The sequence below is a fragment of the Corapipo altera genome, unplaced genomic scaffold (genome assembly GCF_003945725.1).
Source record: "Corapipo altera isolate COAL_440 unplaced genomic scaffold, ASM394572v1 1b, whole genome shotgun sequence".
Taxonomy (NCBI): domain Eukaryota; kingdom Metazoa; phylum Chordata; class Aves; order Passeriformes; family Pipridae; genus Corapipo; species Corapipo altera.
In genome coordinates, this window is record NW_020884881.1 from 7238727 (window position 1) to 7264995 (window position 26269).

Here is a 26269-nt window from a genome sequence, read left to right on the forward strand (position 1 = left end):
TTCTCCCACTACATAAGGACAAATATTACTAATACCAGGGAAATACAGAGGGAGAAATCCTGTTTTCATAACAACAGTTTTATCATGTGACAATTAGTATTACATAAACTAAATATGAATAATACTTTGCAGTATTTCTCCCTGGTGTTGGGTTCTTACACCCATGGGTTTTGTAAAAATTCAAATTGCATTAAGAAAAGGTTTGTTGCCTTCAGAGATTCAGAGAAAAGCCTCAAAAAATCTATCTAAAGGGGTTATCCAAAGAATCAAAACCACACATAAACCAAATGGGCTTGAAGGACAACATTATACTCAAATTCATTTTCTTTGGAGAATTGGACTTTCAACAAAATTATTTCTTTTATAATGAATAAAATGCCATTGTTTTTAAATAAATAAATGTGATCAAAAGGTGTTTAAGGGTATGGCCAAAACTGTACCAACAATTCTAATGGATAAACACTTCAGTGATGCATTATGTGGTATAACATAAGTGTTTATAACATAAGTGTATAACACAAGTGTCATCACCAATGGTGATGACATCCCTCATCTCTTCCTTAGAAGGTAGATGAGAAGAAGAATTCCTGTATTTATCACAATAATCTCCTAGAAAGGAAACTGTAGCACAGCTTGGAAGATGTGGCCTTTTCTCACAGAAGAGAGTAAAGACGTCAGCTCCATGAAATATATCTTTCAGAGGTATATTACTGCTGGCAATTTCAGTTCACTTTAATAGGCTTGCCTGTGAGCTGGCAATTACAAAGCAGCTCCATCCTATGCTCCATCATCTTTCCTCAGGGATGGCAATATTTAAGAAAGGATGTGGTAGAGAACAACAGCTATTAAGGATTTCAGGTGCCCCTGTTTAACCAGCTGACCTATGTGGATCAGCACCTGAAACTAAGCAAGATGTGTAAGAATTGTGAGGAAAAAAAAGTTAACACAAAGCTTTAGTGAATCAGCTCCTGAGGAGTGGATGCAACTACAGTAATTTGCTCAGCTAACAGCAAGAAAATGCTACTGTGAAGAAAATGAATTAGGATGGGATAAATGGGAGCTCTTACTATATTTGCAAAGGGATATCTAATGCAAAAAAACACTACAGAGAGCAAATGAACTGTCATTTGCAAAGACTTCACTCTTTATGGCAACTGAAAGAGCTAACTAGGAGGCTGCAACAGCAATAGTAAATCTGCTATAATGGCATTTCTGAAAAAAATTTAAATCTGAGTTGTTTACAAGTAGATGACAAAACAATAGGCATTTCAGTTCTTGTTATTCTTACTGTCTTTTAGTTGCAATAAGACAATTTTGTTGTAAGATAGCAAAATCTACATGCACCAGCATTTAGGAAACCATAAGAGAGAACAGAAAATTGAAAGAAAGAAAATTAATCCTCCTCCATCTGCTTGTCTCAAAGAAGGGCATATGTCATTCCATCCTATTATTCAGCTCATACTCCAAAAGCTTCTAGTTACTCTTTGTTCTCTTATCAGTAGTTTTGATTGAGTTTGGTTGTCAAGTGTACAGGCTCCTGTGATTTTAGTCTTCTCCCGGGTTACACACTGATAAGGCAAATAACTGACATCGTTATGCAGCAGTTTCTGCTGAAGAAATAACATGGAAAGAAAACAGTTTTCTTTGTAGAGAGATGTCTTCAGTGACAGCTCTGAATTACTAACTAAATGGAAGCCCTGCCAGTGCATTTAGTTTAGCAGGTCACTTAAATTGCTCATGACAAACAAGAATTCTTTCTTTGTTCAAGAACATACTTTTATATTGAAATGGAGAAAATGCAGAAATTCTCATTGGTATTTACTGAAAATAAATAAAAATATTTGTTGATGAGAGAAAAACACCTTACAGGAATCAGAAAATGCTTTTTCTAGAAACTTATAGGACAATAAAATCAGATTTTCATTGTGTGGAAGATTTGATTTATAACCTGGATAGTAACAGCAGCTCTGTGAAGTACAAGCCATAAAGAAAGGCTTACAGGAAATCTCTCCAGATTATACACACTCGGCATCACATCCTTCCCTTCTTTTAGCACGAGTCAGACCAAACACAATTCTTGACAACACGTGAAGATTGGGGGGGACCCCAATTCTACAATGTGTCCCTCCCAGCCCGCTAAACGCACTGCGGGATCTGTAAGGAGTTTAGCCCCAGCATCCTCAGAGCTGTAGAGCTTTGAACAGAAAACATACATATATTTCTTTTTATTTCATATAGGCTTCCACAACAAGGAAGGACACAACTCATAGACAGAACAAAATGAACCCGCTTCTAGAGTTCAATAATGTTATCGTACTTGGTGACAAAAATTCAAAATAATACGGAGCAAAGGCAGCAAGTACTCAACAACTATTGACCCTTTTTAAAAGAAAATAGCGCTTTTTTAAAAGAAAATAGCGCTTTTCCTCTGCTACTAGGCTTTACAGAGAATCACAATTTTAGACATCTTTTACCACAGCAGTGTTGTTCTAACACTGTGTTCTTCTCAGTTGGTAAGGATAACTAAAAATTACTAGATACCAGAATGTTTAGGAGGCATTTGTGTAAAGGTAAAAACATTATGCATGTTTTAGAATGATGACTGTCATTTCAAAATTATGCTCTAAGGCCAAATCATTCTCTAATTGTTTCAACAACTATGACAGCCTCAGATGTTTTCCGTACCTATACATGATAGCAACCATGTATGTCAGTGGCAGTATTATTTGTCAGATGCACAACACAAATTTGGGGCTGGTTCCTAGAGTCATAGATGATACTGCCAGGAAAGATCATTATTTATCCTGGTCTGACCTCTTGTGTGGATAATAGGAACTAAATCTAAACATTTTTTTTTTAATTCCAGGAAGAACATCAATTTGAAATCTTTAAGAGCAGCAGAAATTCATAACTTACTTTGTTAGTGTCTTAGGATTTTTCTCATATCAAATTCCTCAATATTAATCAATTCACCTATTGGTTTTCTTTTTGACAAATTAAATATTTCTAATACTTCAGTCATTCTATCTGAGTCCTGTCTATGTCTTTGACATAAGATATCAAAACTGGATGCAATATTGCCAAAGAAAGAAAACCAACAAAAGGCAAAATAAGCTCTTAGGTTCATTAATTCAAGGATCCAATCATTCCCAGGTGTCACAGCATCACTCTGGGAGCTCATATCAAGAGAGTTGTCAGTATTGCCAATCCTATGGATCTCTTTCACATCTCAGGGTACAGTCTCACACTCCAGAGGTATAACCTATTCCGATTCTCCTTTATTTGCAAAGATTTTTCATTTGACTATATCAAAATAAGGCTTGCCTGAAGAGGTCAACTGAACAAGTGAGCCACGATTTGTTTATGTAACTGCTCTGTTCTCCTCACTTTATCAGAATGGTAAATCTGTGTCATCCATACATTTTCATTATCTGCTATTTTGTTAGTGGAAATGCTGAATAGCATCATGCCAGTCACTGACTTCCACAGACGCTCACCAGATAAACCTCCTCTGGAACACAACTAACAAAAAAAATATTTTTTTAGTCTTCCTGGTACAATGCTGTGTTGTATTTCTGTTGATACTGTTAAAAGCTATTTAAATGTATAGAAAAAAATAAACCACAGCATGAAATTATTATTTTGCACACTTGCATGTATCAATGTCAGTTCACTTTTCAAAAGTAAAGATAGAAATGAAGCTGTTAGGAATGATCCTGGGGAGGAAAAAAAAGTTTCATATGATCTTAACTGATAGTAAAGAAATTGGATAAGTAGATAGATTAATAATTATTAGAGAGATACTAAGTATAGCTGATAGAATTTAATACTTATAATTAAAACTATATCTTTACTATCTTTGTGAACATATTATTTTCTTCCCACAGTGTCTTCTGAGATAGATAAACAAAAATTCACAGATACAGGAAGCACTTACATGTTACAAGATTGCCATTAAAATCCATAGAGGAAAATTAACATAGAATTATTTTTGCAGATAATATTAATAACTCTTATTACTATTGTTAGCTGGACACACTGTGGTCACTGTAAAACCACAGTCTCTTTATATTATTGTCCTCTGATATGTTGGAGCTTCCCTATTTACAGTCTTCCAGAAAACTAGGAAAAGCTTTGGATACTCTACCCACAAAGAGAACAAGCCCATTAATAGCAAGAGTTGTGATACAGCTGTAGATATATTAAAAAAAATTAATTCAGTATTCAAAATCTGCATGGAGGCAAAAATAAATATTCAAGACTATCCAGATAGCCAAAAATATCCAAAATCATTTTAATTGAATTTCTTTCTAAAGAAACATAAATAAAGGCAATAAAATGACAAATTTTTTCATTACAGTTTCACATGCATGACCTACAGTGTCTCACTTACTGGTGAGTGATCGTGCTGCCACAAGGGAAACGATAACACACTCGGCAAGACTGAGATAGGACTGAAGGCTGAAACAGCATCCTTTCAGCCCCAGTGAAGCATAAAGTCAGGCTACTTACGATGACTGGAACCACTTCAATCCTAATCCTACCTCATTTACTTTCTAACATTCTGTTGAGATAGCAAAGTTGCGGTAAGGATTTGGAAAGCCACAACAGTCCACTGCTGATTCATGCCGCTACTACATTATATTTATGCTACTATCACACTACTTTGTGATGGGAGACTTCATTTTGGTCAGAACCAAAGCAGATGGAGAACTACATGTTAAGAGGAAACAACATTTGCTCGCCTGTATTAAAATATATAAAGTCTATATATCTCAGGTGAAATTAATTCTAGTGATAAAGAACCATTACAAGTTTCAGATGTAGTCACACAGAACTCTATTTCAATGATTATACAAACATACAGGTATGTTTTGCCAAATAAAAGATTTAGCTATTAATCATGTGAGGATAACAGTTATATTGAGACTGTAATGAGAGTTTTTATTTTTTTTTCATCCAAACAGTCTGTATTTAGCCATATGTCTTCTTTATATCTTCAGGAATACTGCGGTTTGGATTTTTGTAGTTCTTACAGTGCATCTTTAGCAACTCTGTTTACCCTCATGTGAGTAACAGCTAAATCTCTTATTTGGTAAAACATGCCTGTATGTTTGTATAATCATTGAAATAGAGTTCTGTGTGACTACATCTGAATCTTGTAATGGTTCTTTATCACTAGAATTAATTTCACCTGAGATATATAGACTTTATATATATGCAAGCAAGCACGTGTGAAGCTTCAAGTACTGCTCTTCAGCTCAGGAATAAGTTGTTATCCATCATTAAATACCTTATGTGTGAATGCTTTAGGATCACATCAGAATATCTGGACCCAAAAATTAGAGTTTCCGTAACACTGTTCAAAAAGAGACCTCCTTTAAAACAGCAATCATTACACTACATTCAGTCCAGGCCAGTCTCATTCACTCAAAATTTGCATTTGCTATTAATTTTTGTTGCTACATCTGGGTGGCAGTTCATTCTGCAAGGACAAGTCTCAACAAAAACAATCACAGAAGGGACATACAGCCATATTAAATATTTTCCTGCAACTAAAACAACAACAACATTAATGAAAATGAAAAAAGCACTTCATCTAGCACAAATTTCACCAGGCAATCTCCATTAAATATTGAGAATTAACTCCTGGGGCATATAGGAATAGCTGACCAATTACACCATAAGGTTAATGGGTTCAATCTAATTACATTCAAAATATGCAATTTTCAGGGAGTATAATGAAATAAAGACTTTTGTAAACTGCAGAACTTTGCAGATATGCAACACTAGGTAGTCAGCTTTATAAGACGGAAGAATTAGGATCCTAGTGTTTTTATGGTACTCAGAGTTCAAGACAGAAATTATTACTGTGTCATTATTACTGGAATGATCTCTGAAGTTCTACTTTCAGGTAACTCTCCATGTCCTCTCTATTTTGTAATCTTTCCTATTTCCTTCTTCAAGAAATTCTGATTGTGAAGAAACTGGTCCCTTGGTCCGGAAACAAGTGATATATTGGTAATACCCTTTTTTTAGGTTGCTCTGCTAATTAGTCACTATGCAAAATGGGTAGTAATTGAAAGGTTTAACACCAATCAATTATTGGCAAGAATATACAGAACACATAGTATGATTTTACAGAATAACTGTAAGTAAAATAAAAAAGCATTCTAGGTTATGCTCAGTTACAGTAAAAGGATAAAATTCATTACTAACCAAGAGTTAAAGTTATCTTCCTATTACAATCACAAGGATACATTTCCCACAGAAAAAAACAAACCAAACAACACAAACAAACTGTATTCAAATCTATGACAGTAAATTCCTTAAACTCAAATAATAAGAACAGAGTTGCACATAAAGGCAAGGGCTTGGGATTCTCTCGGGAGTCAAATAACTCTGTCCCAAAGAAAGAAGGCTTGTTAAAGGAGTAGATATTTTTTCCATGAAAACATTCAGAATGTAAAGGGATCTTGCAAGCAATATGAACTGTATAAACACTACGGTCCACAGTTTTTCTAAACACAACAGCAAGTTTTACAAGTGGAAGTATGTTCAATATCTCTTTCCCTCTATTGAGCAGTCTCCACTGGATTTGCCCCTGGATGCTGCAGAGCTTCCCTCCCTCCTCCTTACTGGCAACATCTCTGGTAACAATCACTGCAAGAAACAAGACTCAGGCTTTCAGAAGACATTCAAATCTTCGAGGAAGTCTCTACAGAATATTTAATATTTGGACCATTAAATGTAGGATTTCTGTCAGTGCCATGTTCCTTAGTAATTAGTGGAGTGAAATAAATATTTGCAGAGGGTAGAGCAAGATCAGAAGTGACTGATTGGCACTTCTGTCTTTCCACTGACTGCATATGTAATTGAAAAGTGACTTTATTTCTAACGTAGACCTAACTCACAGGATTCGCTTTCTTTCATTAAACCTTAAGCCTAGGTATATAATGTAACACATTTTCAATCTCACTGGTCTCTGTAACATGAGTCATATCTACATATAGTATTTGTACTGAACCATGCACCTGGTTTACACCTTTTTTGTTACTTAGAAGATTAATACTGAAAAATAAGGAAGACATATTAGCTAAAATCACCCAGAATTGATTTAGAAAATAGAAATGACTGCTCACATTGTCATATAGTTGCTTTATTTTGGTTTTTTTGAAGGACACAAAGAAACATTAGAGTTAGAACTCTGTCCTACTAATATATGGTATAATGAACTCAATTGTCAAATACACTAAATCTGTTACTAAAAATTTTGTTCTGCATGAAAGAAGGGGTAGAAGTTAATGAATTGCAGTGTATTGTATCCAAGCACAAATCTGCACTTTCAGTGCTTACATTTGAAATTTTTAATTTGATGTATCATCTAAAATTGCAACATAATCCCTATCACAAAAGCCAACTATTCATAAAGGAACTAATTTGGAACTAACTGAAGAAAAATCTGATCAAATCCAATGTTTGAAATGGCATGAACATTCACATGGAAGAAAACACAGAATATTCAAGATTATAAATTACTATATCCCTTTTTGAAGATTTTTGTTTCAAACAGTAAACAAATGTAAAAGTATTACACATTGATACTTGTGTGTAATGAGTCAAAATATGTCTCCAAACTGTTCTGACAAGAGATACAAGTTCTTAAGACCTTTGCTCTTCAAGCATACTCCTATCTACTTGCAAGAAAGAGTAGCTGGCAATCACTGCAAAACACTTCTTACATCTTACACATTTCCTCTAGAAAGAGCCACCGAAGCTTTTACAGTGAAGTACCTTGTTCCCTTTTAGATGCTCTCACCTAATGTGCTGAGGTGTGCTACTATGTCACACTACCCTGATTTTCAGATTTGTTAAACTCCTGAGTAATAAATGACTTGGTAAAAGCCATGTGCCTTGGAATTACACTTAAAAAAGGTTAGAGTAAATACTAAATTAAAGTTACTAAATCTCAACACTCATAACAAAGATTACAGTTATAAATATTTATAAAAGATGAAGAAATTGAGAAAATATATTTATCCTACTTATATCAATATTGAAAGGTAAAGCCTCTTGTCCTATTTCTTATCACCAAAGTTTTCAGCTTCCTACTTCTCATGCCGCATTCCAAATAAAAGTTCTACTGATAAAGTATCTTGACCATGTGGAGCTAGTCTCCTTCAGGAGGGATTTTGAAAATGTCTTCCTGTTTTGGCAAACCTATTTCATTACAAAAAAATATAGACAGATTTTCCAAGATAATTCATGGTTGCAGTAATTAGGTATTCCAGGAGCTGGTTTTGCTTAACTGCTTTGGAGAGAGCAGGGCTTTGTTTCACCAACTCCTGTGATTTCTTTGATAATATTAGACTAGTTCATATCACAAAGTAACTTGTGAGTTTCAGCAGCAAATACATATATTTAAGCTACTTGCGATTCAATACCATTGTACTGTAACTTGCAATTTTACTATGTGCAACAGTTCCAAATGTCTTGAGGAGTAAGTATGACTTCTGGGAGAGAACTAGATGGAAAGAGAGTAACAGAAACAGGTGTAGATTCCAAATTCAGATATTACAAAATTTATCTGTGTTACTGTAGTCTATTAAATATTTTTAAAGTGCCAGGTATGAGCATTATTACTATAGACTCTTGGCCTATAAACTCAAGACAAAGAAAGAATAAGAGGTGAATTTAGGTGTAAAAATATGCACATGGCTAGCTGTATGAAATGTAAATAAAAGTGGGGTTTTTTTGTTTGTTACTATTTTTTTAATGATTTTCATTCTCAGCTTTGCACATTAAAACCAAGCTTTGAGAAAAAACTACATATAAAATAGGAAAAACAGGCCTACAATCTCATCAAAAGAGAAAGGAAAGCCACACTGAAACTTCAGAGATAAGTAAGGGTAGTGTTAGGATTTTTATTTCCTTTTCCATCCTTCTTAGGTCATTTTTAGTGTACTACATAAACTGGTCAGAATTTTCCAGTAACCTTCTAGACAGAGGGCAAGTCCACCTCCTGGTACAAGGCAAGCACCATTAGTTTCTCCAAGTTAAAAGAAGGATGACATACAGTTTATCTTTTATATTTCAGTTGAATATTAAAATTTTGCAATAATAAGTTCTGTGGGACAAAACTTATGTTTCTAAGACTGCATGTCAAAACATCTCTGTGTTTACTTAACAATATACTCACATGTGAAGTCAAGATATTCATGATAATCAAAATATGCTGAAGTTTTTGACAAAATTGAGGAGGGTTGTTAAAAGATCAGTTAACCTTTTTCCAGTCACGTCATTCTCTGTTCATTAAGCACTTTGCGCGCAAAAATAAAGTCAGTACTTTTATTATTGTAAATTGGCTCTTCAGAACATAAATGATTCAACAATGTTGAATCCCAGCTGTCTGCTACCAGTACTCAGAGATTAAGGAGCAATCTCACTTTAGATTGCTAGCTATGATGTTCAAAGTCTAAACAGCAGAGATCCCAGTTTCTTGCCAACACATGACAATATATTGAATGTCTTCCAAAAGTGATCACAGCAGGGAATAAAATCACAGCAATGTTAAAAGACAAGCTCTTTAAAGTTAGAAAGATTTGCATGTTCACTCTCCTTAATTCTTTACAGGTTTTAGTATCTTCACAGAAAAGACCCGCTTAGGTTCCATACACAGAAAAGTGAGGGTGCAGGGTCCAGAACCAAAAAATCATCTACTTATAAAGCTCACAGTGAAGGAGGGCAAACACTCCTCTTAATCAAAAAACTAATCCTTTCAGAAACAATTTTTTTCCTTTAATTTAGAAACATTTATTTTTCCAGTTACGCCTCATATAATATGAACGGAGAACTCCTGGACTTTCATGCAGAAAAAGTAACTATGTAAAAATTTACATCATAAACTAGGTACAAAATCACAAAAGATTAATGAAACCTGTATTACTGTAGTTCAGTGTAAAAAGATAGAAAAAAATCACATTTCTGATATCTGACATGTTTCTAGAGTAGATAATTGCTAGGAAGGATATTAATATTAAACTTTTTAAATTAAAGCCTGTTACTTATATACATAGCAGTATGAATTGGTCTTCTGAGCATCTTGTTATTCAGCATAAAACTAAATTTTAATAATTTTAATAATGCATAATTGTGCATGTATTCACTTTGGTAATGAGGTCAATAAGGCTTGCTTCCTAGTACATATCTAAAATAATAATTAAACAATAATTATTTTAAATATTATATAAATCAGAATAAAGCACAGTCACTATTCCGAAGATTTTATGGCTCAAGTATAAAACAAGAGACAACAAATTCACAGAAAAGTAAAAGGAAGCAACAAAAAACTATTCAATGTGACTGTGCTATTAACAGATTCAAGTCTACATGTCAAATCTATTCTGGGCATTGCAAAAAACCCAGAACTTAACAGAAGGGTTTAAAGAAGAGAAATTGAATACGTGCATTAGGTGCTCCATTTAAGTAAGGTGGTCGGTCACCTGGGAGACAGCACAGATACTTTCTTGAGAGCTCAAGCACGTGATGAGGCTCTCTCATCACTGGCTGAATCTGAGACGACATGCAAGGTGTCAGTATAAGTCCATTAAATGCCTTGAAAGACAAAGTGTCTAAGTTTTCCTTAGTGCAATAAAGGAAAGGGAGCTAAAGGAGATGCAAAGCAAGAAAGTAAGAAAAAATGGTGGACTGAAAAATGATCTTTACAACTTCTTTGCAATCTGGGTGAACATAATTGAAGTAAAAATGCACTTGTCAAAGAAAAGGACACTGCAGTAATAAAGATGTGAGTTGATGACGGCACGGGTGAAAATGTCTGTTAGACAGACAGAAAAGCCTATATTTTAGGATCATGAATAAGAAAAGACAGATTCCTTACCATAGCATATTAAATATATTTTTACAGCTCGGCTATGTCAACAAAATGATAACTTACTTAAACTAGAAATTTGGACTAAATCTAACAAATAAACCACTATCGGTCTAAGTGTTACTTATTAAGAGTTACTATAATCTTATATTCAGTTCGACAGCTGAATCTGTCCCTGAAGTCCTGTATCCTTACAAATCTCTCAGATATCTTGTACGTGACACCATTAAACTCAACAGCCATATTTTCCATTAATATTTTAATTCTAAATATGCTCAAAATTGTGCTTGAATATTTTATCACTTAAGAGCATCAACCATTCACATCTCTCAAGAATTCAGGAAAATTTTGGAATTATGGCTGTAGGTAGGAAAATGAATAAAAGTAAATCAAAGTCTAAGACATGCCGATGAGTAGAAAGGTTTTCATTACTTGCATGTTTAATTACTTAAGCTAAGATAGTAGAAACTAAACGAATTTCACATTTTTCATTCACAAGGCATACTTTATCACATTTTAAAAAATTGTATTTTTATCTATATTAAACTTACTGTCTTTTTTCTTTTTTTTTTTAATCTGATACTAATATGGAACCAGTAAATTAACACAGAACATTTATACCATCAACAGAAACATCATAAACCAAGTATGACCTCTGATTGTATAAAACATCGCATCAGTTACAAAGGAAAATCTGAGGCAGGATCAAAAGGTCTTCCATTTACTGTCTGCACATTTTGTTCCCTGCTCCCCCCCCATGTGAAGTATAAATTGCTAATCTGAAGTATGAATAGACCTACAGAACTACCCAAACTAGCTCTCTGTGCCTGGGTTTGTAGGGTACCCTGTCTAGGTAAAGAGGACTCTTCCTAGAAGTGAGAACTGTGAGAGTATAACAAGCGCTAATGAAAACTAAAAAACCCTCATACTTTTCAATAATATTAATCTTTGATTACATGATAACACGTAGGTTTAGTTTCACTGCTATCAAAAAGTGACACTGTGGAATTTGAAAATTACATGTAATAATTTTTGCCCTCATCACATAGCATTGCATCACACAGCTCATTGCATTAAGTAGCAAATTCCAAAATCAGATCAAAGCTTACTGGAAAGATTAAGCAGCAGGAAATACAAGTAACTATAAACTCTTAGGAAAAGAAAACCATTTGACATTTCCCCCCTCCCCATCTTCCTAAAATCAGATGTTTTCTTCTTGGAGCACTGGAGTTTGATATAGTTGCTCTCTGTTGTCTATTGCATTTTACAATAGTCGGGCAGGAACAATTTATAAGGACGTGGAATGGAGAAGTGGTGTAGAATCTTCTCTGAAAAGTCAAGAGGTCCCAGTTTTCATCAGGCAGAAACATGGGACAACTTCTACATGTAACACACATTGCCTGACATTTATATATAGACCATCACCTTGCTCCTCACTTGTCCTTGGTAAAACTTACATTAACCTGCAAATCTCACGTTTCAGATGAGATCTACACTGATATCTTATACTTAACCAAACAGATAGCAGTGAGAGCAATTACTTGTTCAAATTATTCAAAGATGACAACTTCTATCATGACTTATCACCTTACAGTGAAAACATGATTTTTTATGTTATTTGAACATGAAAAATATGTCAGAGAATCAACGCATTTTTATATGCTTGTGTTGCAAGTCTATATATACACCTCTTTAGGTATATACATGTACATCTATAATATATACATATAATATAGATACATGAATATTTGGACATTGGAGGCCTGAGTTTTTATTTCTTCCTCTATTTCCCTCACTAAAACTTACTTCTGTTGATATCTTAATATTTAATTCTACAGATACAAACCAAATACCAAGAAATTTTCAGGTCGTATCACTCTATAGTATGAGTCCAGTCAGCCTAACTTCTTTCACTGAAGAATTTCTTTCTCTGCTACACAACAACACACAAAAAAAGCCCCCAAAGTAAGAATGACGTACATATGGTGTCTGTAATAAGGAACTATTATTATTGAGGGACAAAAATTTGGTATATAAGTCAACTAATCTGTTCATATGAGGAAGAATGAACTTCATACTTTTACTGATTGCTTAGTTGCACCAAGACACACTTATGAGAATGCTCTCAAAATATTTGTTTCCAAAGACTATTTTCTATCACTGTCCTGTCTGTAACATTACTGCTAATATACTTCATCAAATAATAGGAATAAAAGTATTGCATAACCAAGTCCTTTAAAACTGGTCTTTGATTCAAAACCTGATCAGTGTCTCATCTGGCATATCACCACGTCTGATGTTCTGGGGAAATTATTCTGACTTAAAATTCCTGTGAGGTTTGTAATTCTACTGAAAGAGGTCAAATAGACATGTAAAAGAAGAGCAGGAGTTTTCACAGTTAGTAGTAAAGAACCTGGCCCTCTGACTGACAATTAGGAGAGACCTCCTTTATTCCTGTCATACGCAGAAAAACAAATACAACACACACAATGTGCAAGAGAAATTACTGGATGTATATGATTCTCGATACAGTTTACGGTATAAAAATCTTCTGTACAAAATGCACTATAGCTATGACTTCTCAATAATGTGAATTCAGTGCAATCATAGTACTCCAACAGCATACACTGAACTTCCCGATTTTTCCAATGTAGTTTAAGTGCTTATTACTTGAGCTACTACTTTGAAGACTAGGCAGTGATCTACAGCTATTATTAATGAAGCAGAAGAATAATGGATTTTATTCTTGCCTGGGGGACAGAAGTATCATTTAGAGAATTGATAACACTTTAGTTTAGTCATTTTAAAAGGTCATGTTATACAATAAAGAAGGCCAAGCCGTTTAGTGATAACATATGATAGTGATAAAACTAGCACTGGTCTACAGATCCTCAAAATTACTAATTGCATTTCTATATTGTTAGCAAGCTAAAGCAGTCTGATAAATGTATTCCAAGTGTGTTCCTTATTTTTATACTTTAGAGTCTAGTTTACATAGCCTATAAAGAAATTAAACCAAAAAGAAATACCTTAATTATTAAATAAGTAAACAAATCTGAATGCATCTAAGGAGAACAAATCTTCATAGTACTATACCGTGGGATTATTTACTTAAAACATAGTTGTAATAGATTCAGTAGCGAGGGGAAAATTATACTTTTTGGTGCAGGAAAACAACAGGAAAAATTTAACAGGAAGGATTAACAGTGAACAATTGAAGTTGAGAGGCATGGATATCAACATTAAAGTTGTTTTTGATAAAATACCCTAAATTGAGAAAATCTGACAGTGTTAGCAGGTAGTATAAATTAAAGCTGTTATGTTGTGCCCTTAGGGATTAATTTATTGCGAAGATAGGCAACAACAACTAAAGTACTCTGAATAAATCATTTTATGAAGAAAGATAAACTAGACTGAAGTGATGCACAGATTTGCACAATGGTTCATTTGTACAGGGCCGCAGAGTTCAGTCAGATGGAGAGAAAATAAGCTGGTAATAGGCCATTTCCCCAGGGTAGGCAATGGTGGGGGCTTCACAGCACGGGTTGTTTACATTCAGCCTCCAAACAAGACTTTAAAGCCTTTCAGGCATTGAACACATTATCATAAGATAAAATCCAATATAAACATTTCTATGAACTGTCACCAATTCACAAAAATAACTGAACTTCTACAGATGTATGCAAATGATCTGCCTACCTCACATATTCAAATTTTCTTCTAAGTAACTTCCTGATATGCTCTTTGCTGGAGAACTGTAAGGTTTTGAAGTGTAGGGGCCTGAAATCATTTTACTTCCTACTGAAAAACAGTCTCCTTATTTTAAGAGACTGCTTGCCCAGCTTTTTTGAAAGAATGAACATGACCTTGTTAGAGAAAGCTGTTATATTACACAGATGAGAAATTATAAATAAATACTTCAGTGATGCAGTTAAGATTAAAAAAAATCCAATCACCTTTTCAGAAAATCTCTTTGTGAAATATCAAGGTAACAGCACCTCCAGAAATCATCTACTCAAAGTCTGCCTCAGTAAAAACAAGATTTTTTTTTTTCCCCGGAGTGGACAAAGAAAATACATCTCCTACAGCTTATAGTACATCACTTCAGGTCCAACAGTTTCAGAGCAACCCTAACTAACAGTAAGACATTGTCAGTCTTGCTGCAATTGCTACTATTTGTCTTAAATTCATCCCCAAGCAATGTTAGGAAGGTAAATCTAAGAAATACCATCCTGTGCTTGAAAAAATATTCCCCTCACTTACCTGAAAATCTTTCTCTTCCAGGATCTCTTTCCTCCACCTGACAAGGAAGGCAGCACAGACGTACAAATGGAAGTGAGAAAAACCCTCTGGTTCAGACTGGAAAAAAATAAAAATATATTATCCTTTCAAAACACAAATAATAATACTTCTGATCACTATATACTCCAAGGGTATTTTTATGACATTCACTACTAACTACAAATGTCAGCTATATCTGTCTCTCTTTGTATCACAAACATGCTTGCATTTCATCTATGCCAAACCTATTCATAGCTATTATCTATAACAGGGATGGAGGTGAGGTATGCATCCATTTCTCATATTTAAATTCATTCTTTACTGATGTATTTTCCATTTCTGGTGTTACCCATTAGGTTATATATAGCATGAAATATTGTACTGTCCAGCTCAACATTGTGACATGAACACAATGCTTCATCTCCATTATTAGAAGCAAACTCTATTACCAGCAGTAGCTTTTGAACTATAATTTCTGCTACAGGGAATTATTAAGCATTTTAAAAATAAACAACTTGCTCTATATTCAACTGAATTAGAGGTTTTCACTAAAGGAAAAAATCTATTCATTGTAACATGAAACATTTACAATTTACTTTTGCATTCAGATCTGCAGCCTTCGGTTTAGTTCCAGTCAGTAGAATCTGTCACTTCATAAAATTCCCTCTAGAAATTAGTATTTTATAAGTATACCTAAGAGTCCAGAAATATTTGTGATCCTTTTTTTAAAAGACATCACTAAGTTTTCTCATACTACCAAATCAATCTTAGCTTTTATTTTCTATACCACTGAGAACTGAAAAAATAATTATGATATTAAATTATCAATGTGATGACTGAACTAGTGCTATGTAAAATCTCATTTAAAAATTTAAAAATAATAATTATAAAATTAAAGTACATAATCTGGCAAATGTAGAGATATTTAAATGCTGATATCTATATAATTTACAAGACCTAATTATAGCACTTTCAAAATACATTAAGTTTTTTCATATTCTCTGCTGGCATTTCAAAACTGCAGTTTACTCTTTAGAAAAATAGAGTATTCTGATCAAGTATAGTGAACTGAAACAACTTCTTATGTAAAGCATAACACCTATAAAATATCTATTTTATTGCTATTTAACCAAGAAGAACATGGTATTAAAATATGTGCTAAAACTTCCCTGCTATTGTAGGGGAGAAGGAAAAGTATTCCCCTGCTACTTTTCCTTCTCCTCTACCCTTACCTGATAAAAGAGCAGTGTATAAAAGAGGGTTGTACAAACACCTTGTTAACAGCTACAGAAACTACAGATCATCTGGTCCACCAAAGTGGTAAGAATTGAGAAAACAAATAATGCCAATTATTTGGAGGGAAGATTTAAGTTTAAAAGTGTGCTTGGAACTGAAAATAAGAATTAGCTAATTTTAGAAGCAGAGAGGATATATTTGGGTTATAAAATCCTGTGATATGTTTCCTACTCTAGGAAAACACTCAAATAACATTGTAAAATCCCAGGAGAGAGAAAGTATATGGTAATTTTAACTAAACTTCTCCCTAGAGTTTGTCTTAATCAGAAAATCAAAGTAAAGTCCAATTTATAATACTGAAGTTAGCATTTTACAGAATCATGTACTCAGTACCGTTCTACTGAAAAATCCACATCTTTTACTTCAGTGTTGACATTTCTCTTGGGATGGAAAGTTAATATATATAAAAGCATAGAATAGTATCTCAAGAAGACATACTTGTAAGCCAAGTGCTGCTTCCACTTATCATGTCAGACAATAATGTGACAATATTTAAATAATCTAACACAACTCTGAAAAATGCAAGCAGCTAATTCTAAGAAAACAAACCTCCTCCTACCATATTGTGTAAATAATTTCACAGAAAAGGAAGTATTTCTTTTAAATTCAGCCTTTGATAATATTTTATAAACTTTCATCTCTAAAATGAGAAAAATATTTTAAAATTTTAAAAATTAACTATAAAAACAGTACTTGTGGTCTATTTTTCTTAACCTGAACTGCAACCTCTTTCTCACTTTTAACATGAATTTTAAAAACGTCCTTTAATGTAGTAGCCTTTAATCATACATGAAGTTTCTATTATTTTGGGATATACAACATAATCTCATAAGTGACCACCTTTCTTCAAATTTGGAAGGAAACAGGGAAGTAATGTCCAATGAAAACAGACTGAGTTTAAGTCCACAGTCTGTACAAGAAAACATCAACACACTTTCCAGAAGCCCACTCTGAAGTGTGAGCTGTCACCAGTGAAGACTTTCTGACAGAACAAGAACCAGCCCAGTTCACCATTACGTGATGAACTGTGATCTGTGTGAACTATAGATCTACTTCAAAGAATGCGTCACTGAAAATCACAGCACCAGCCTGAGCATCTGTAATCAAACAGAAAAGCAGGGAAGAAGAGAAATGATGGTTGTGAGATGAAGGCAAACAAAGCTGGATCGAGATTGCTGAACAGATAAAGTACAGAATTACTGCAGAGGGTAGATAAGAAAAAGTAAGAGCATTTTTGCAGATGAAGAAGTAGAAAGACTGAATAGCCTGTAGGTAGAAAAATTTCACTTCAAATAACAATTGTTAATCAGGATATTTGATGTATTGAATTATATGTTACCCCACCTAAATATAATAAAGGTGTAGACTACTTTAATTACATGATATAAGCAAGAAAGAGAGAACTGAGAGGAACTTGGTTTCATAATAATATATACTAATTCTCCTTACACCTCCTCACCCCTCCAACATTACATAATTTCCTGAAAAGCACATGGGAGAAGGAGAGAGGTTTAAATAAATCTATCTGAAAGCAGCATTTTAACTTTGAAAATCAATTTACAGTAGCTGCTGGCAAAATTGTTTATCTTGCTCTCTCTTATAAGTGACCCGCAAAACCATATTGCATAGGTAGTCAAATTAGATCATCAAAGTACTCTCTTTTTCTGATAATAACCTAAGATTCTGATTTTAAACCCAAGAATTCATTCTATTATCAATTAAAAAAGAAAATTCTCCTATAAAAGGTCAAGATAAATAGCTTAAAAAACAATTAAAAGCAAAAATGCCCAGAACTGCAATTCTGAAAATTGAAAATTTTTCTAAGGAAATAGAGAAAAATTATCAGGAATTATTTAAGAACAAGTACTTTGTCTTGTGCTTTTTTTGTTCTACTTTTTTTTTCCACCAATGCAATTTTCTTCAGCTTTTTAAAATGAAACCAAATAGGTTTAAATATGCAATTCATCAGAGAAAAAATGCATATCCCCTACAGATTTAAAAATTCATCACGTTTCAGAGATAAGTCTAGGTACAAAGTATTTCCAATGGATAGTTTTAGACAGTTTTAGAAATTGAGTAAAGCAGCTAATGCATAATTGCCTTTTCTAACACCTGCTACCTATTATACTTTTCCATTTGTAGCTTTTGGAGTTACAAACAGTTTGATCTCTAAATGTACAGAAATGCAGACTACCAGCTAAAACCTATTTAAAATCAAGTATAAACAATGACCTTGATTTAAATATTTTAGTAAAAGATCTCAAGACAGATGTACAACCTTCCAGAAGACTTATTCTGAACATATTACAGACAATTCAGAGCACATTATCTAAGAACCATCTGTCATTATCAATAAAAATCATTTAGAATGTTAACATCACAAATATCTCATTGCCCTGCAAATGCTGTATCTCCTCTGTAGCAGAAATGAAAGGCGTACTTTACATTGCACTTCTCAAACTTCTTGAATTACACAATCACTGAAAGAATGCAAATTTTGTTGTATGACTAGACTGATTATTGTCTAGTCAGTGATTAGTCTAAGCTGCCTCCCACATCCTGGATAATTTAAGATTTAGGGAGGGTAACACCTCATGCTATTATATTTGTTGATAAAGTAAATACAATACATGATTATTATTTAAGTACTCAGCATTATTAAAGCTATGAAGTTTTGCCAGGGTTAGGTACTAAACCACCACATTTCACACTCAAACAATGTCTCAGACACAAGGACTTCCAAACACTCAATGATTACATACAAATAAAGCAACTTTAAGCACCTCCATTTCTACTGCATTAGAGAGAGCAGATAGTAGATATGAAAAGAGATTTAAATATTTTTGTCCAAATTATACAAGCAATCTATGGTAGAAAAAGAGAAAGAAGCCAGTACATGAACATCAGGGAAAGTGGAATATGTTTTGCCTTTTCAATCAGCCAGGACCTTTGACTTCCTAGGCACAGACTCAATGCACTGTCAAAACTGAGACTTGAAGCTCCAATCTGAGAAGAAACACACCAGGACCACAGAGAGGTCCACCACAGTAACTAGCCTGCCACCAGGAATGATCAACAGCAGATGATTAAGAGCATAGAAGAGTAAGCATACAGCAGTACCTCTCCAGAACACACTTCCAATTTTCAAAGATTTCATGCTCACATAGGTTTTAATGGATTTGTGTTCACTTGTTTTCCTAAATCTTTTTGCAACTCTAAGCTTTTTGGTAAATCACTAAGTCCTGTGGCAAAGAATTCCAAAACACAAATGCAGGCTACATATCATGTCTGTTTTAAACCTAAGACCTGCTAATTTCATTCAAAATAGTTCAGTTATTGCACTAAAAGAGTATGAACGATCGATTCCTGTTCACTTTCTTCAGTCCATTCATATTTCCTTCTCTTTTGCGGACTAGAATTTTTTTGTCTATTCCATGGTCCTTCATGTACCAGTTCCACCATCTTTGCTCAGCCTTCTTAAGCATCCTTTCCTGCAATTTTCTGATTTTGAAATAAGGTCCAAACGATATACAGCATGTAAGTTGCAGAAAGAACATTACTCTTGTAGCTGAATAATGCTACCTTTTCCTCCTTTTCTTTCCCAGTAATTTCTAGCCTTTGGGTTTTTTTTTTCTTTTTCCATTCTTGACTGTTACTTGAGCTCATATTTTCCTCTCGCTCTTGACTGTAGAAAGCTACCTTGAAGCCCATAGTTATACTAGTAAAGCTTGGATTTGTCCCAATGCACAATACCACTTCATATCTCTCCACATGGAATTTCACCTGTTATTTACGCCTGATTGTTAACAGCAACACGTGACTCATTGCTGTCCACCTCTCACCGTTACTACTCTTAGTAACATGGTGTTGTCAGCAAACTTTGCTGTCTCACTTGCTCCTGTATCCCTTTTTAATCTCTTCAGTAGAAAGAGCTTAAGCCTCACAACAAATTCTAAAAGAATGACGTTATATCCTTTAATTTTGAAACTTGTCTGCTTGTTCTTACCATCTGTTTTCTATCTTTCAGGCAATTATTCAAGGGCATTCCCTTGACTTCCACAGCTGTATTTCTTCAATAACCTTTAGTGAAGAACCTTCTTCACTGTTTTCAGCAATCTCAATATTCTACATCAACATGTGTTCACTGGTCCTTAAAGCTTTGTGAGGTGTGATTTCTCACCACAAAAATCATGACAACACTTTCTTAAAATGACATATTTAGTCATGCTGAAAGAACATTAAGATTAAGCTTAGAGAACACTGAATTGAAGTCAACCTAATCTTGTCATTCTAAAAGATCTTGGAATAGTTTGAGGACTGCAGCAATTTCTACTGTACACAGCAACCTACCAGCTCACGTAGGATCATAACCTTCTGCTGCCTGTCAGTTTTATAGTCAGTTATATAATGAAATTTTGATTATTCAGTAGTGCTAAAATTTATATTTTAGTCATTATACATGTTAAAAAGCTTTTCACAGTTACATGTAAAAATAGCTATTAAACCACTTATTTTTGCTGAGTATGCACATTTTGGATTGTCTTCTGACATTACTTTTGGTTCACTATGACTATTCCCAAGACGATGATCCTAAAAGCAATAAGTGACCAAGAGCACTTGTCTAAACTTAATCTAATCTCACAATAAACACAGCAAGGAAATTGGATCTTTTATCTTTAAAAAAAAAAACAAAACCAAAATACACCCTCACTTATAGGTAAGGCTTACAAGTATAATGCAAACATCCATCAATTAACATGAAAATGTATGGGTTGGTTTGATCTTTGCATTAAAAAAATCTGATTCAAACACATCTCGTAGCACTTCAAAATCTGTAATAGAAAGTAACATTTCCAGGTCATAACAGTAAGCTAGAAGTACCTGTCACAGCCAAAACACAATGCAAAAATTATTATTTCAATCCTTAGAGTTCGCTAAGTCCCTCATAGAAGAGTTATTTTAAAAAAACCTTTACAAGAACTGTGTTCACATTTCCTATTTCTGCTAGGCATGTTCAAAAAAATTATGTATTTTACAATGTTCTATTAGATTTGGTAAATTTATGCTGAAAAATAGGTGAAGATCAGTTTTCATAACAATTTAGTAACTGGCCCCTCTGATTTAGTCAACACCAACTTGGCAACAGGTCCTAAAAGATGACTTGTGATATAAATCTCTACTGTGAAATCCCAGCCATGAAGAACATAGACCATTGCTGGATTTTTTTTTTTGGATCAATATCTTGCCCTGTTAGAATGCTCCATATGGCATGCAAAATTCATGTTAAGAATATTAATCAATATCAAATATAAATGGATGATAGTGATAATTTACCTGATTTATCTACTCTTCAACTGCTTAGTTTTAAGAAGCATCTTTCATATAAATCTCCACATTACCTTGTATTTTGAGAATGGAGTTTAAATTACTCCTCTCTTCACTTGCTAATATGCTCAATTCAAATACAATTCAAAATGTCAAGTGGGTATTTGACTTTTTTTTCCTACCTTTTCCAGAATAAACTGGGGAGGGGAAATCAATGTTTCTCATTTGGTTCATTTAAAGAATTCACCACGAAGTTTTTAAAGAGTTCAGTCATGACTAGGATGTCAAGCAGATTCTCACTCAATGAGGTACCTTCACATCCAATACAGAAATGTGATTTTCCTTTACAGTTATTTTTCTCCTCACGCATGGTGGTTTATTACCTTTGCACACAGGAATGTTGCTCGATTTTAGCAAACGAATGGAGTTTCTTATGCAACTCCCCTACCATCCTTTCTTGCAGAATTGGGTATTTACAGAAGCAAGTGGAGTAAGGTAGTCTTCTTGGAGAATGCCTTCAATACAAATGCAAGAAGATGCTGCACTGCACACAAAGAGAACACTTTGTAACACTTATTTCCAAAACTACTTTGAAAAGAACCCAGACAGACACAGAAGTATTATGTTTAGTAAAACGATCAAAAAGCATAATGATTTCTTCTCTCAAATTTCCCATGTTAATAAGCCTCTTCGCATCTGCAGTGAAGAGTGACCATGAGTTGTTCGTTGTACTTACTGGAGAAACTAATCTGCTGCTTTGAACTTCTACAAAGCAAAGGCAAACAACTTTCATGTCACCTACTAGTTATGACTGATGAACATAGCAAAACCACGGACATGGCAACGTGAGCATGAATTCTGCCAGTGATAGATCAATCGCTGCCATTTTAGATAACAACAAACAACATAATGCTGAGGGATGATATATAAACCCCAAATCTATTATACATATTTATGGCTTCTCTAGTAGAAAAAAAATTACTTTCTGCAAAGTTTACTTCTATGTTTTTAAGATCTGAAACTCCAAACTTGTTTGGTGACCAGAACAGGAGAACCAGCAGCAAGAACTAATGGAAATCCTCCAGGTTGGTTTCAGTGCATTAACAAGTAACAGCCACGTAACATTATAAGCCCTCATCAATAACAATAGATAATTCACACTGTTTAGGTTTTATAGAACAGTTGATTACTTACAGCTATACTTTCTTTCATTCACCACAGCTGATGTATTAGAGACCAAAGTATTTTGGTTAGAGCCATTAATATGGTTCCTAATTATCTTACCAAACCATGATGCAGTGCAATGACTCAAAGTAACGAATCTCTATGTAATTAACAGTGAATATCACTATACCCTTTACTTCCTCTAACAGCATGAAACACAACCATACAATTAATTTTCTTGAATGCACATAAAGTTGAAGCCCACACTTATCTACACCCCTTAGGTCCAAATATTTTCCTCAGGAAAAGGCTTAGGCAGTCAGATCATAAGAGCTGTTAAGAGGATATGAGAAGACACCACCACCAACAGCCTTTTCAAAAACTTCCACATGCTTGAAAAGTCTAACCCCCTAGCTATTTCCCAGAAATTCCCCCACCTAAACCTAAAATCCCTCTTGCACGCATGAAGTTATGGAAGTACCAACTGAGTTGTTACAGAAAGGCGGAGGAGCAGTAAGGTGAGGATAAACCCAAAAGTGACTGACTGGTTGCCTCCCAGACACAGGTGAAGTTGAAGAAAACACTTTCTAAAAGCTGCAGGCTATTTCTTTTTTAATAGGTTACAGGGTAGATTTGATTGAAAAGCTCCAGACAAAATATTTTCAAAGGTATGAACATTTTGGATACCAAAATTTAAATCTAATCTTTGTTTCATCATTCAATGACAGAAAGAAGTAAAGGCTTCTTTTATTTTAAGCTAGGCTTAAAGTTAGGCTTCAATTATTCAGACATGATTATCCAGCTGGAAAGAAATTTGTTTTGAAGTTTCCTTCTAATTAAGACCCTATTAATTCTATCTGAAACCACTAACCTAATTTGAACTTAAACATTTAAATTCCATCTCAAGTAGTGACTTGATGCCAATTAGTTAGCTAAAAATGTGGTGGAAAAACAAGGGAAGCTGTGTTACATCAAAATCAACACTGCTTTTATTTCCAGAATTCAACTTAAAAGACACGATTTAACTTACAAAGAACAAACTAAATCCAGATCATTAGCAAAAATATGCTGCAACTGATTTAAATCTGAAGTACTTTTCTGTAAGACAAAATACGTTTACATAAATGTTAACCTGCTTTAAGCAGATTACTGATTTGAAATAGGGACAGGCACAATTGACTAAAAAAGAACATGGCAACTTTTCCACCTGTGAGAAGAACTTCAGCACATCATGTGAATCAAAACCAGATCATACTTCCTCAGTGACCTGCTTTTAAAAGGTAAAGGAGCACAATTAAGCAGTATGACTAATATTTACTAAAATAATTACCTATTTCACCCTTTGAATTTCTAAATTATTTACCTCATGTATCATTTTAATTATTTTTACAGTTCATTCCCAGAGAACCTTGATGCTGAGAAATTAATTAATGGGCACAATAGAAGAACTGTCAGCATTGTTTAAATATAATTTCAGTACTAGCCTCATTTACATGTATCCCTTTATTCTAAGCAGCAGTACTGTTGAATTTTTTGCATGAAATTGTTAGTTCATTAAAAAGAACACAATGTTATCCTTTTCTGCAGATATTCACTGATTATCACATTTGCTGAAATACATGCTCAAGACAATCATTAGAGCTTTTAGCTCATGGATTTCAAACTATAATTGTTTGATTATTTGGCTTTAGCTTTAATAAAAGTTATTAGATTAATACTTCAAAGCAGACCTATGAAAAGTGTTAGCTCACCATTTCACAACCAAAAAAAGTAATTTTAGTAACTGTACATGTATATATCACATATTTATACTGAAAGACAAAATCAAGGCCTAAGTAACAGTATTAAAAAATAATGGTTGCTTATTCCAAATTGTTATCAAATAATAAGAATATGCTTACTGACACACTGCCAACACGTAATTCAAAGACATCCTCTCATTAAGTAGGTTTTAAGCCACATACATCACTTCCAGATAGGGAGGTTCTTGTGCCCTTCTGGACAAAAGTTGATAGTTTGGGTGCAATTAACTCTTATACAAAATATTACTCGTCATTTGATTAAAGCATATTAAACAATCCAACAAAGATATTACTGAATTCTTGTTCAGCAAATAGAAATTCTAAAACCCTCAAATTCCCACTTCTGTAAATTGAGGGAATGACTACATCAATACAATGTTTAGAAGTTTTGTGAAGATTTCTTATTAGATTTTTAACATAAAATGACCATACCAAAACTTGTATGGCCTAAGAAAAAACTATTTTCTTATTAATATTAACAACAAATAAATTTTCAAGCAAACTATTCCAACTATTTTTTCTTTCTTTCAAAAAACATACCGTTAGCACTGAGAATGAAGAAATATGTGTATAACATTCAGTCATATGTTTTCTAATAGGTGGTCTTGTTGACTAAGATGGTAAATGGAAATAACAAGAAGGTATTTAGTAATCAGCATAAAACAATTCCTTCCTTTCCTGTTTTCCAAGTTAATCTTTACAGGCTTAGTCACAACAGAGTCAAGTTCATGACACAGAGTCAAGAACATCATCTAACTCTCTAGCACAGCCATTACAAAGACACTCAAGACACATCACTGGCTGTTTCCATCCCCTTCTCTCATCATTAAACCACATTACATTCTACAAACTAGAAACTAGCAACAAAATCCTTAACTTCTGATCACCAGTATCTGGTTTCTGATCAGCCTGTTGAGGCTGGAAATAGTTGGGACTGGTATTTTCCTCCATTTGCTGGCTGGCAAAAATCTTACTCATGAAAATACTGCTTCCTTGGAGAGCAACACTATCTGAATCAGTCACTGCCTAAGGATGGAAATTTGCCTGAATGTTCAATGTTGCTTCATGATGAAGATCTAATTACACCAAGCTTTTTGTGATCATATAACTGCTTACAACATTCCTTGAACTGCATGCTTCACATTTCATTCGGCTTCTATTAAAACATACTAATAATGACACAGAAGCTAAAGTAGGCAGTTGCTGAATGCAGCAACATCTTGTCTGATTAAAAGAGAGAAAAAACACAACATCTGAAAACATAATTCAGCTGCTCTTCAGCTACGTCCAGCACAGAGGCTCTACAGCAGCGATTGTGCAAAACTGCAGGTTTATAAAAGGGCTGATGTCAAAAGCAACTGAAAAGGCAATGGCATTACTCATTCCAAGTATCTGAAAATTGCTAGTCACTCAATATCACAGCTGGAAATGTTAATAATGCACGAATTTTAATTAAATTCATTAAATACTTGATAGCTATTGCCAGGAGCTTGATCTTATCTGGATGAATAAG

At 34.0% G+C, this 26269-nt stretch overlaps 1 protein-coding gene across 2 annotated transcripts in view; it reads right to left on the bottom strand.

The window, feature by feature from the left end:
- The window catches only part of TBC1D22A (TBC1 domain family member 22A), a 159356-nt gene that overhangs the window by 15783 nt on the left and 117304 nt on the right, over positions 1–26269 (bottom strand). Inside the window, exons 12-13 of one of the 2 annotated variants that reach the window (XM_027639755.1) lie at positions 15152–15247; positions 3319–3511 (exon numbers count right to left, since the gene is read on the bottom strand). In XM_027639755.1, coding sequence (XP_027495556.1) covers positions 3494–3511; positions 15152–15247 — 114 coding nt within the window. In that variant the 3' untranslated portion in view covers positions 3319–3493. Of the gene's footprint in view, positions 1–3318; positions 3512–15151; positions 15248–26269 lie in introns of those variants that run through there. The other variant, XM_027639754.1, reaches the window with a different exon arrangement.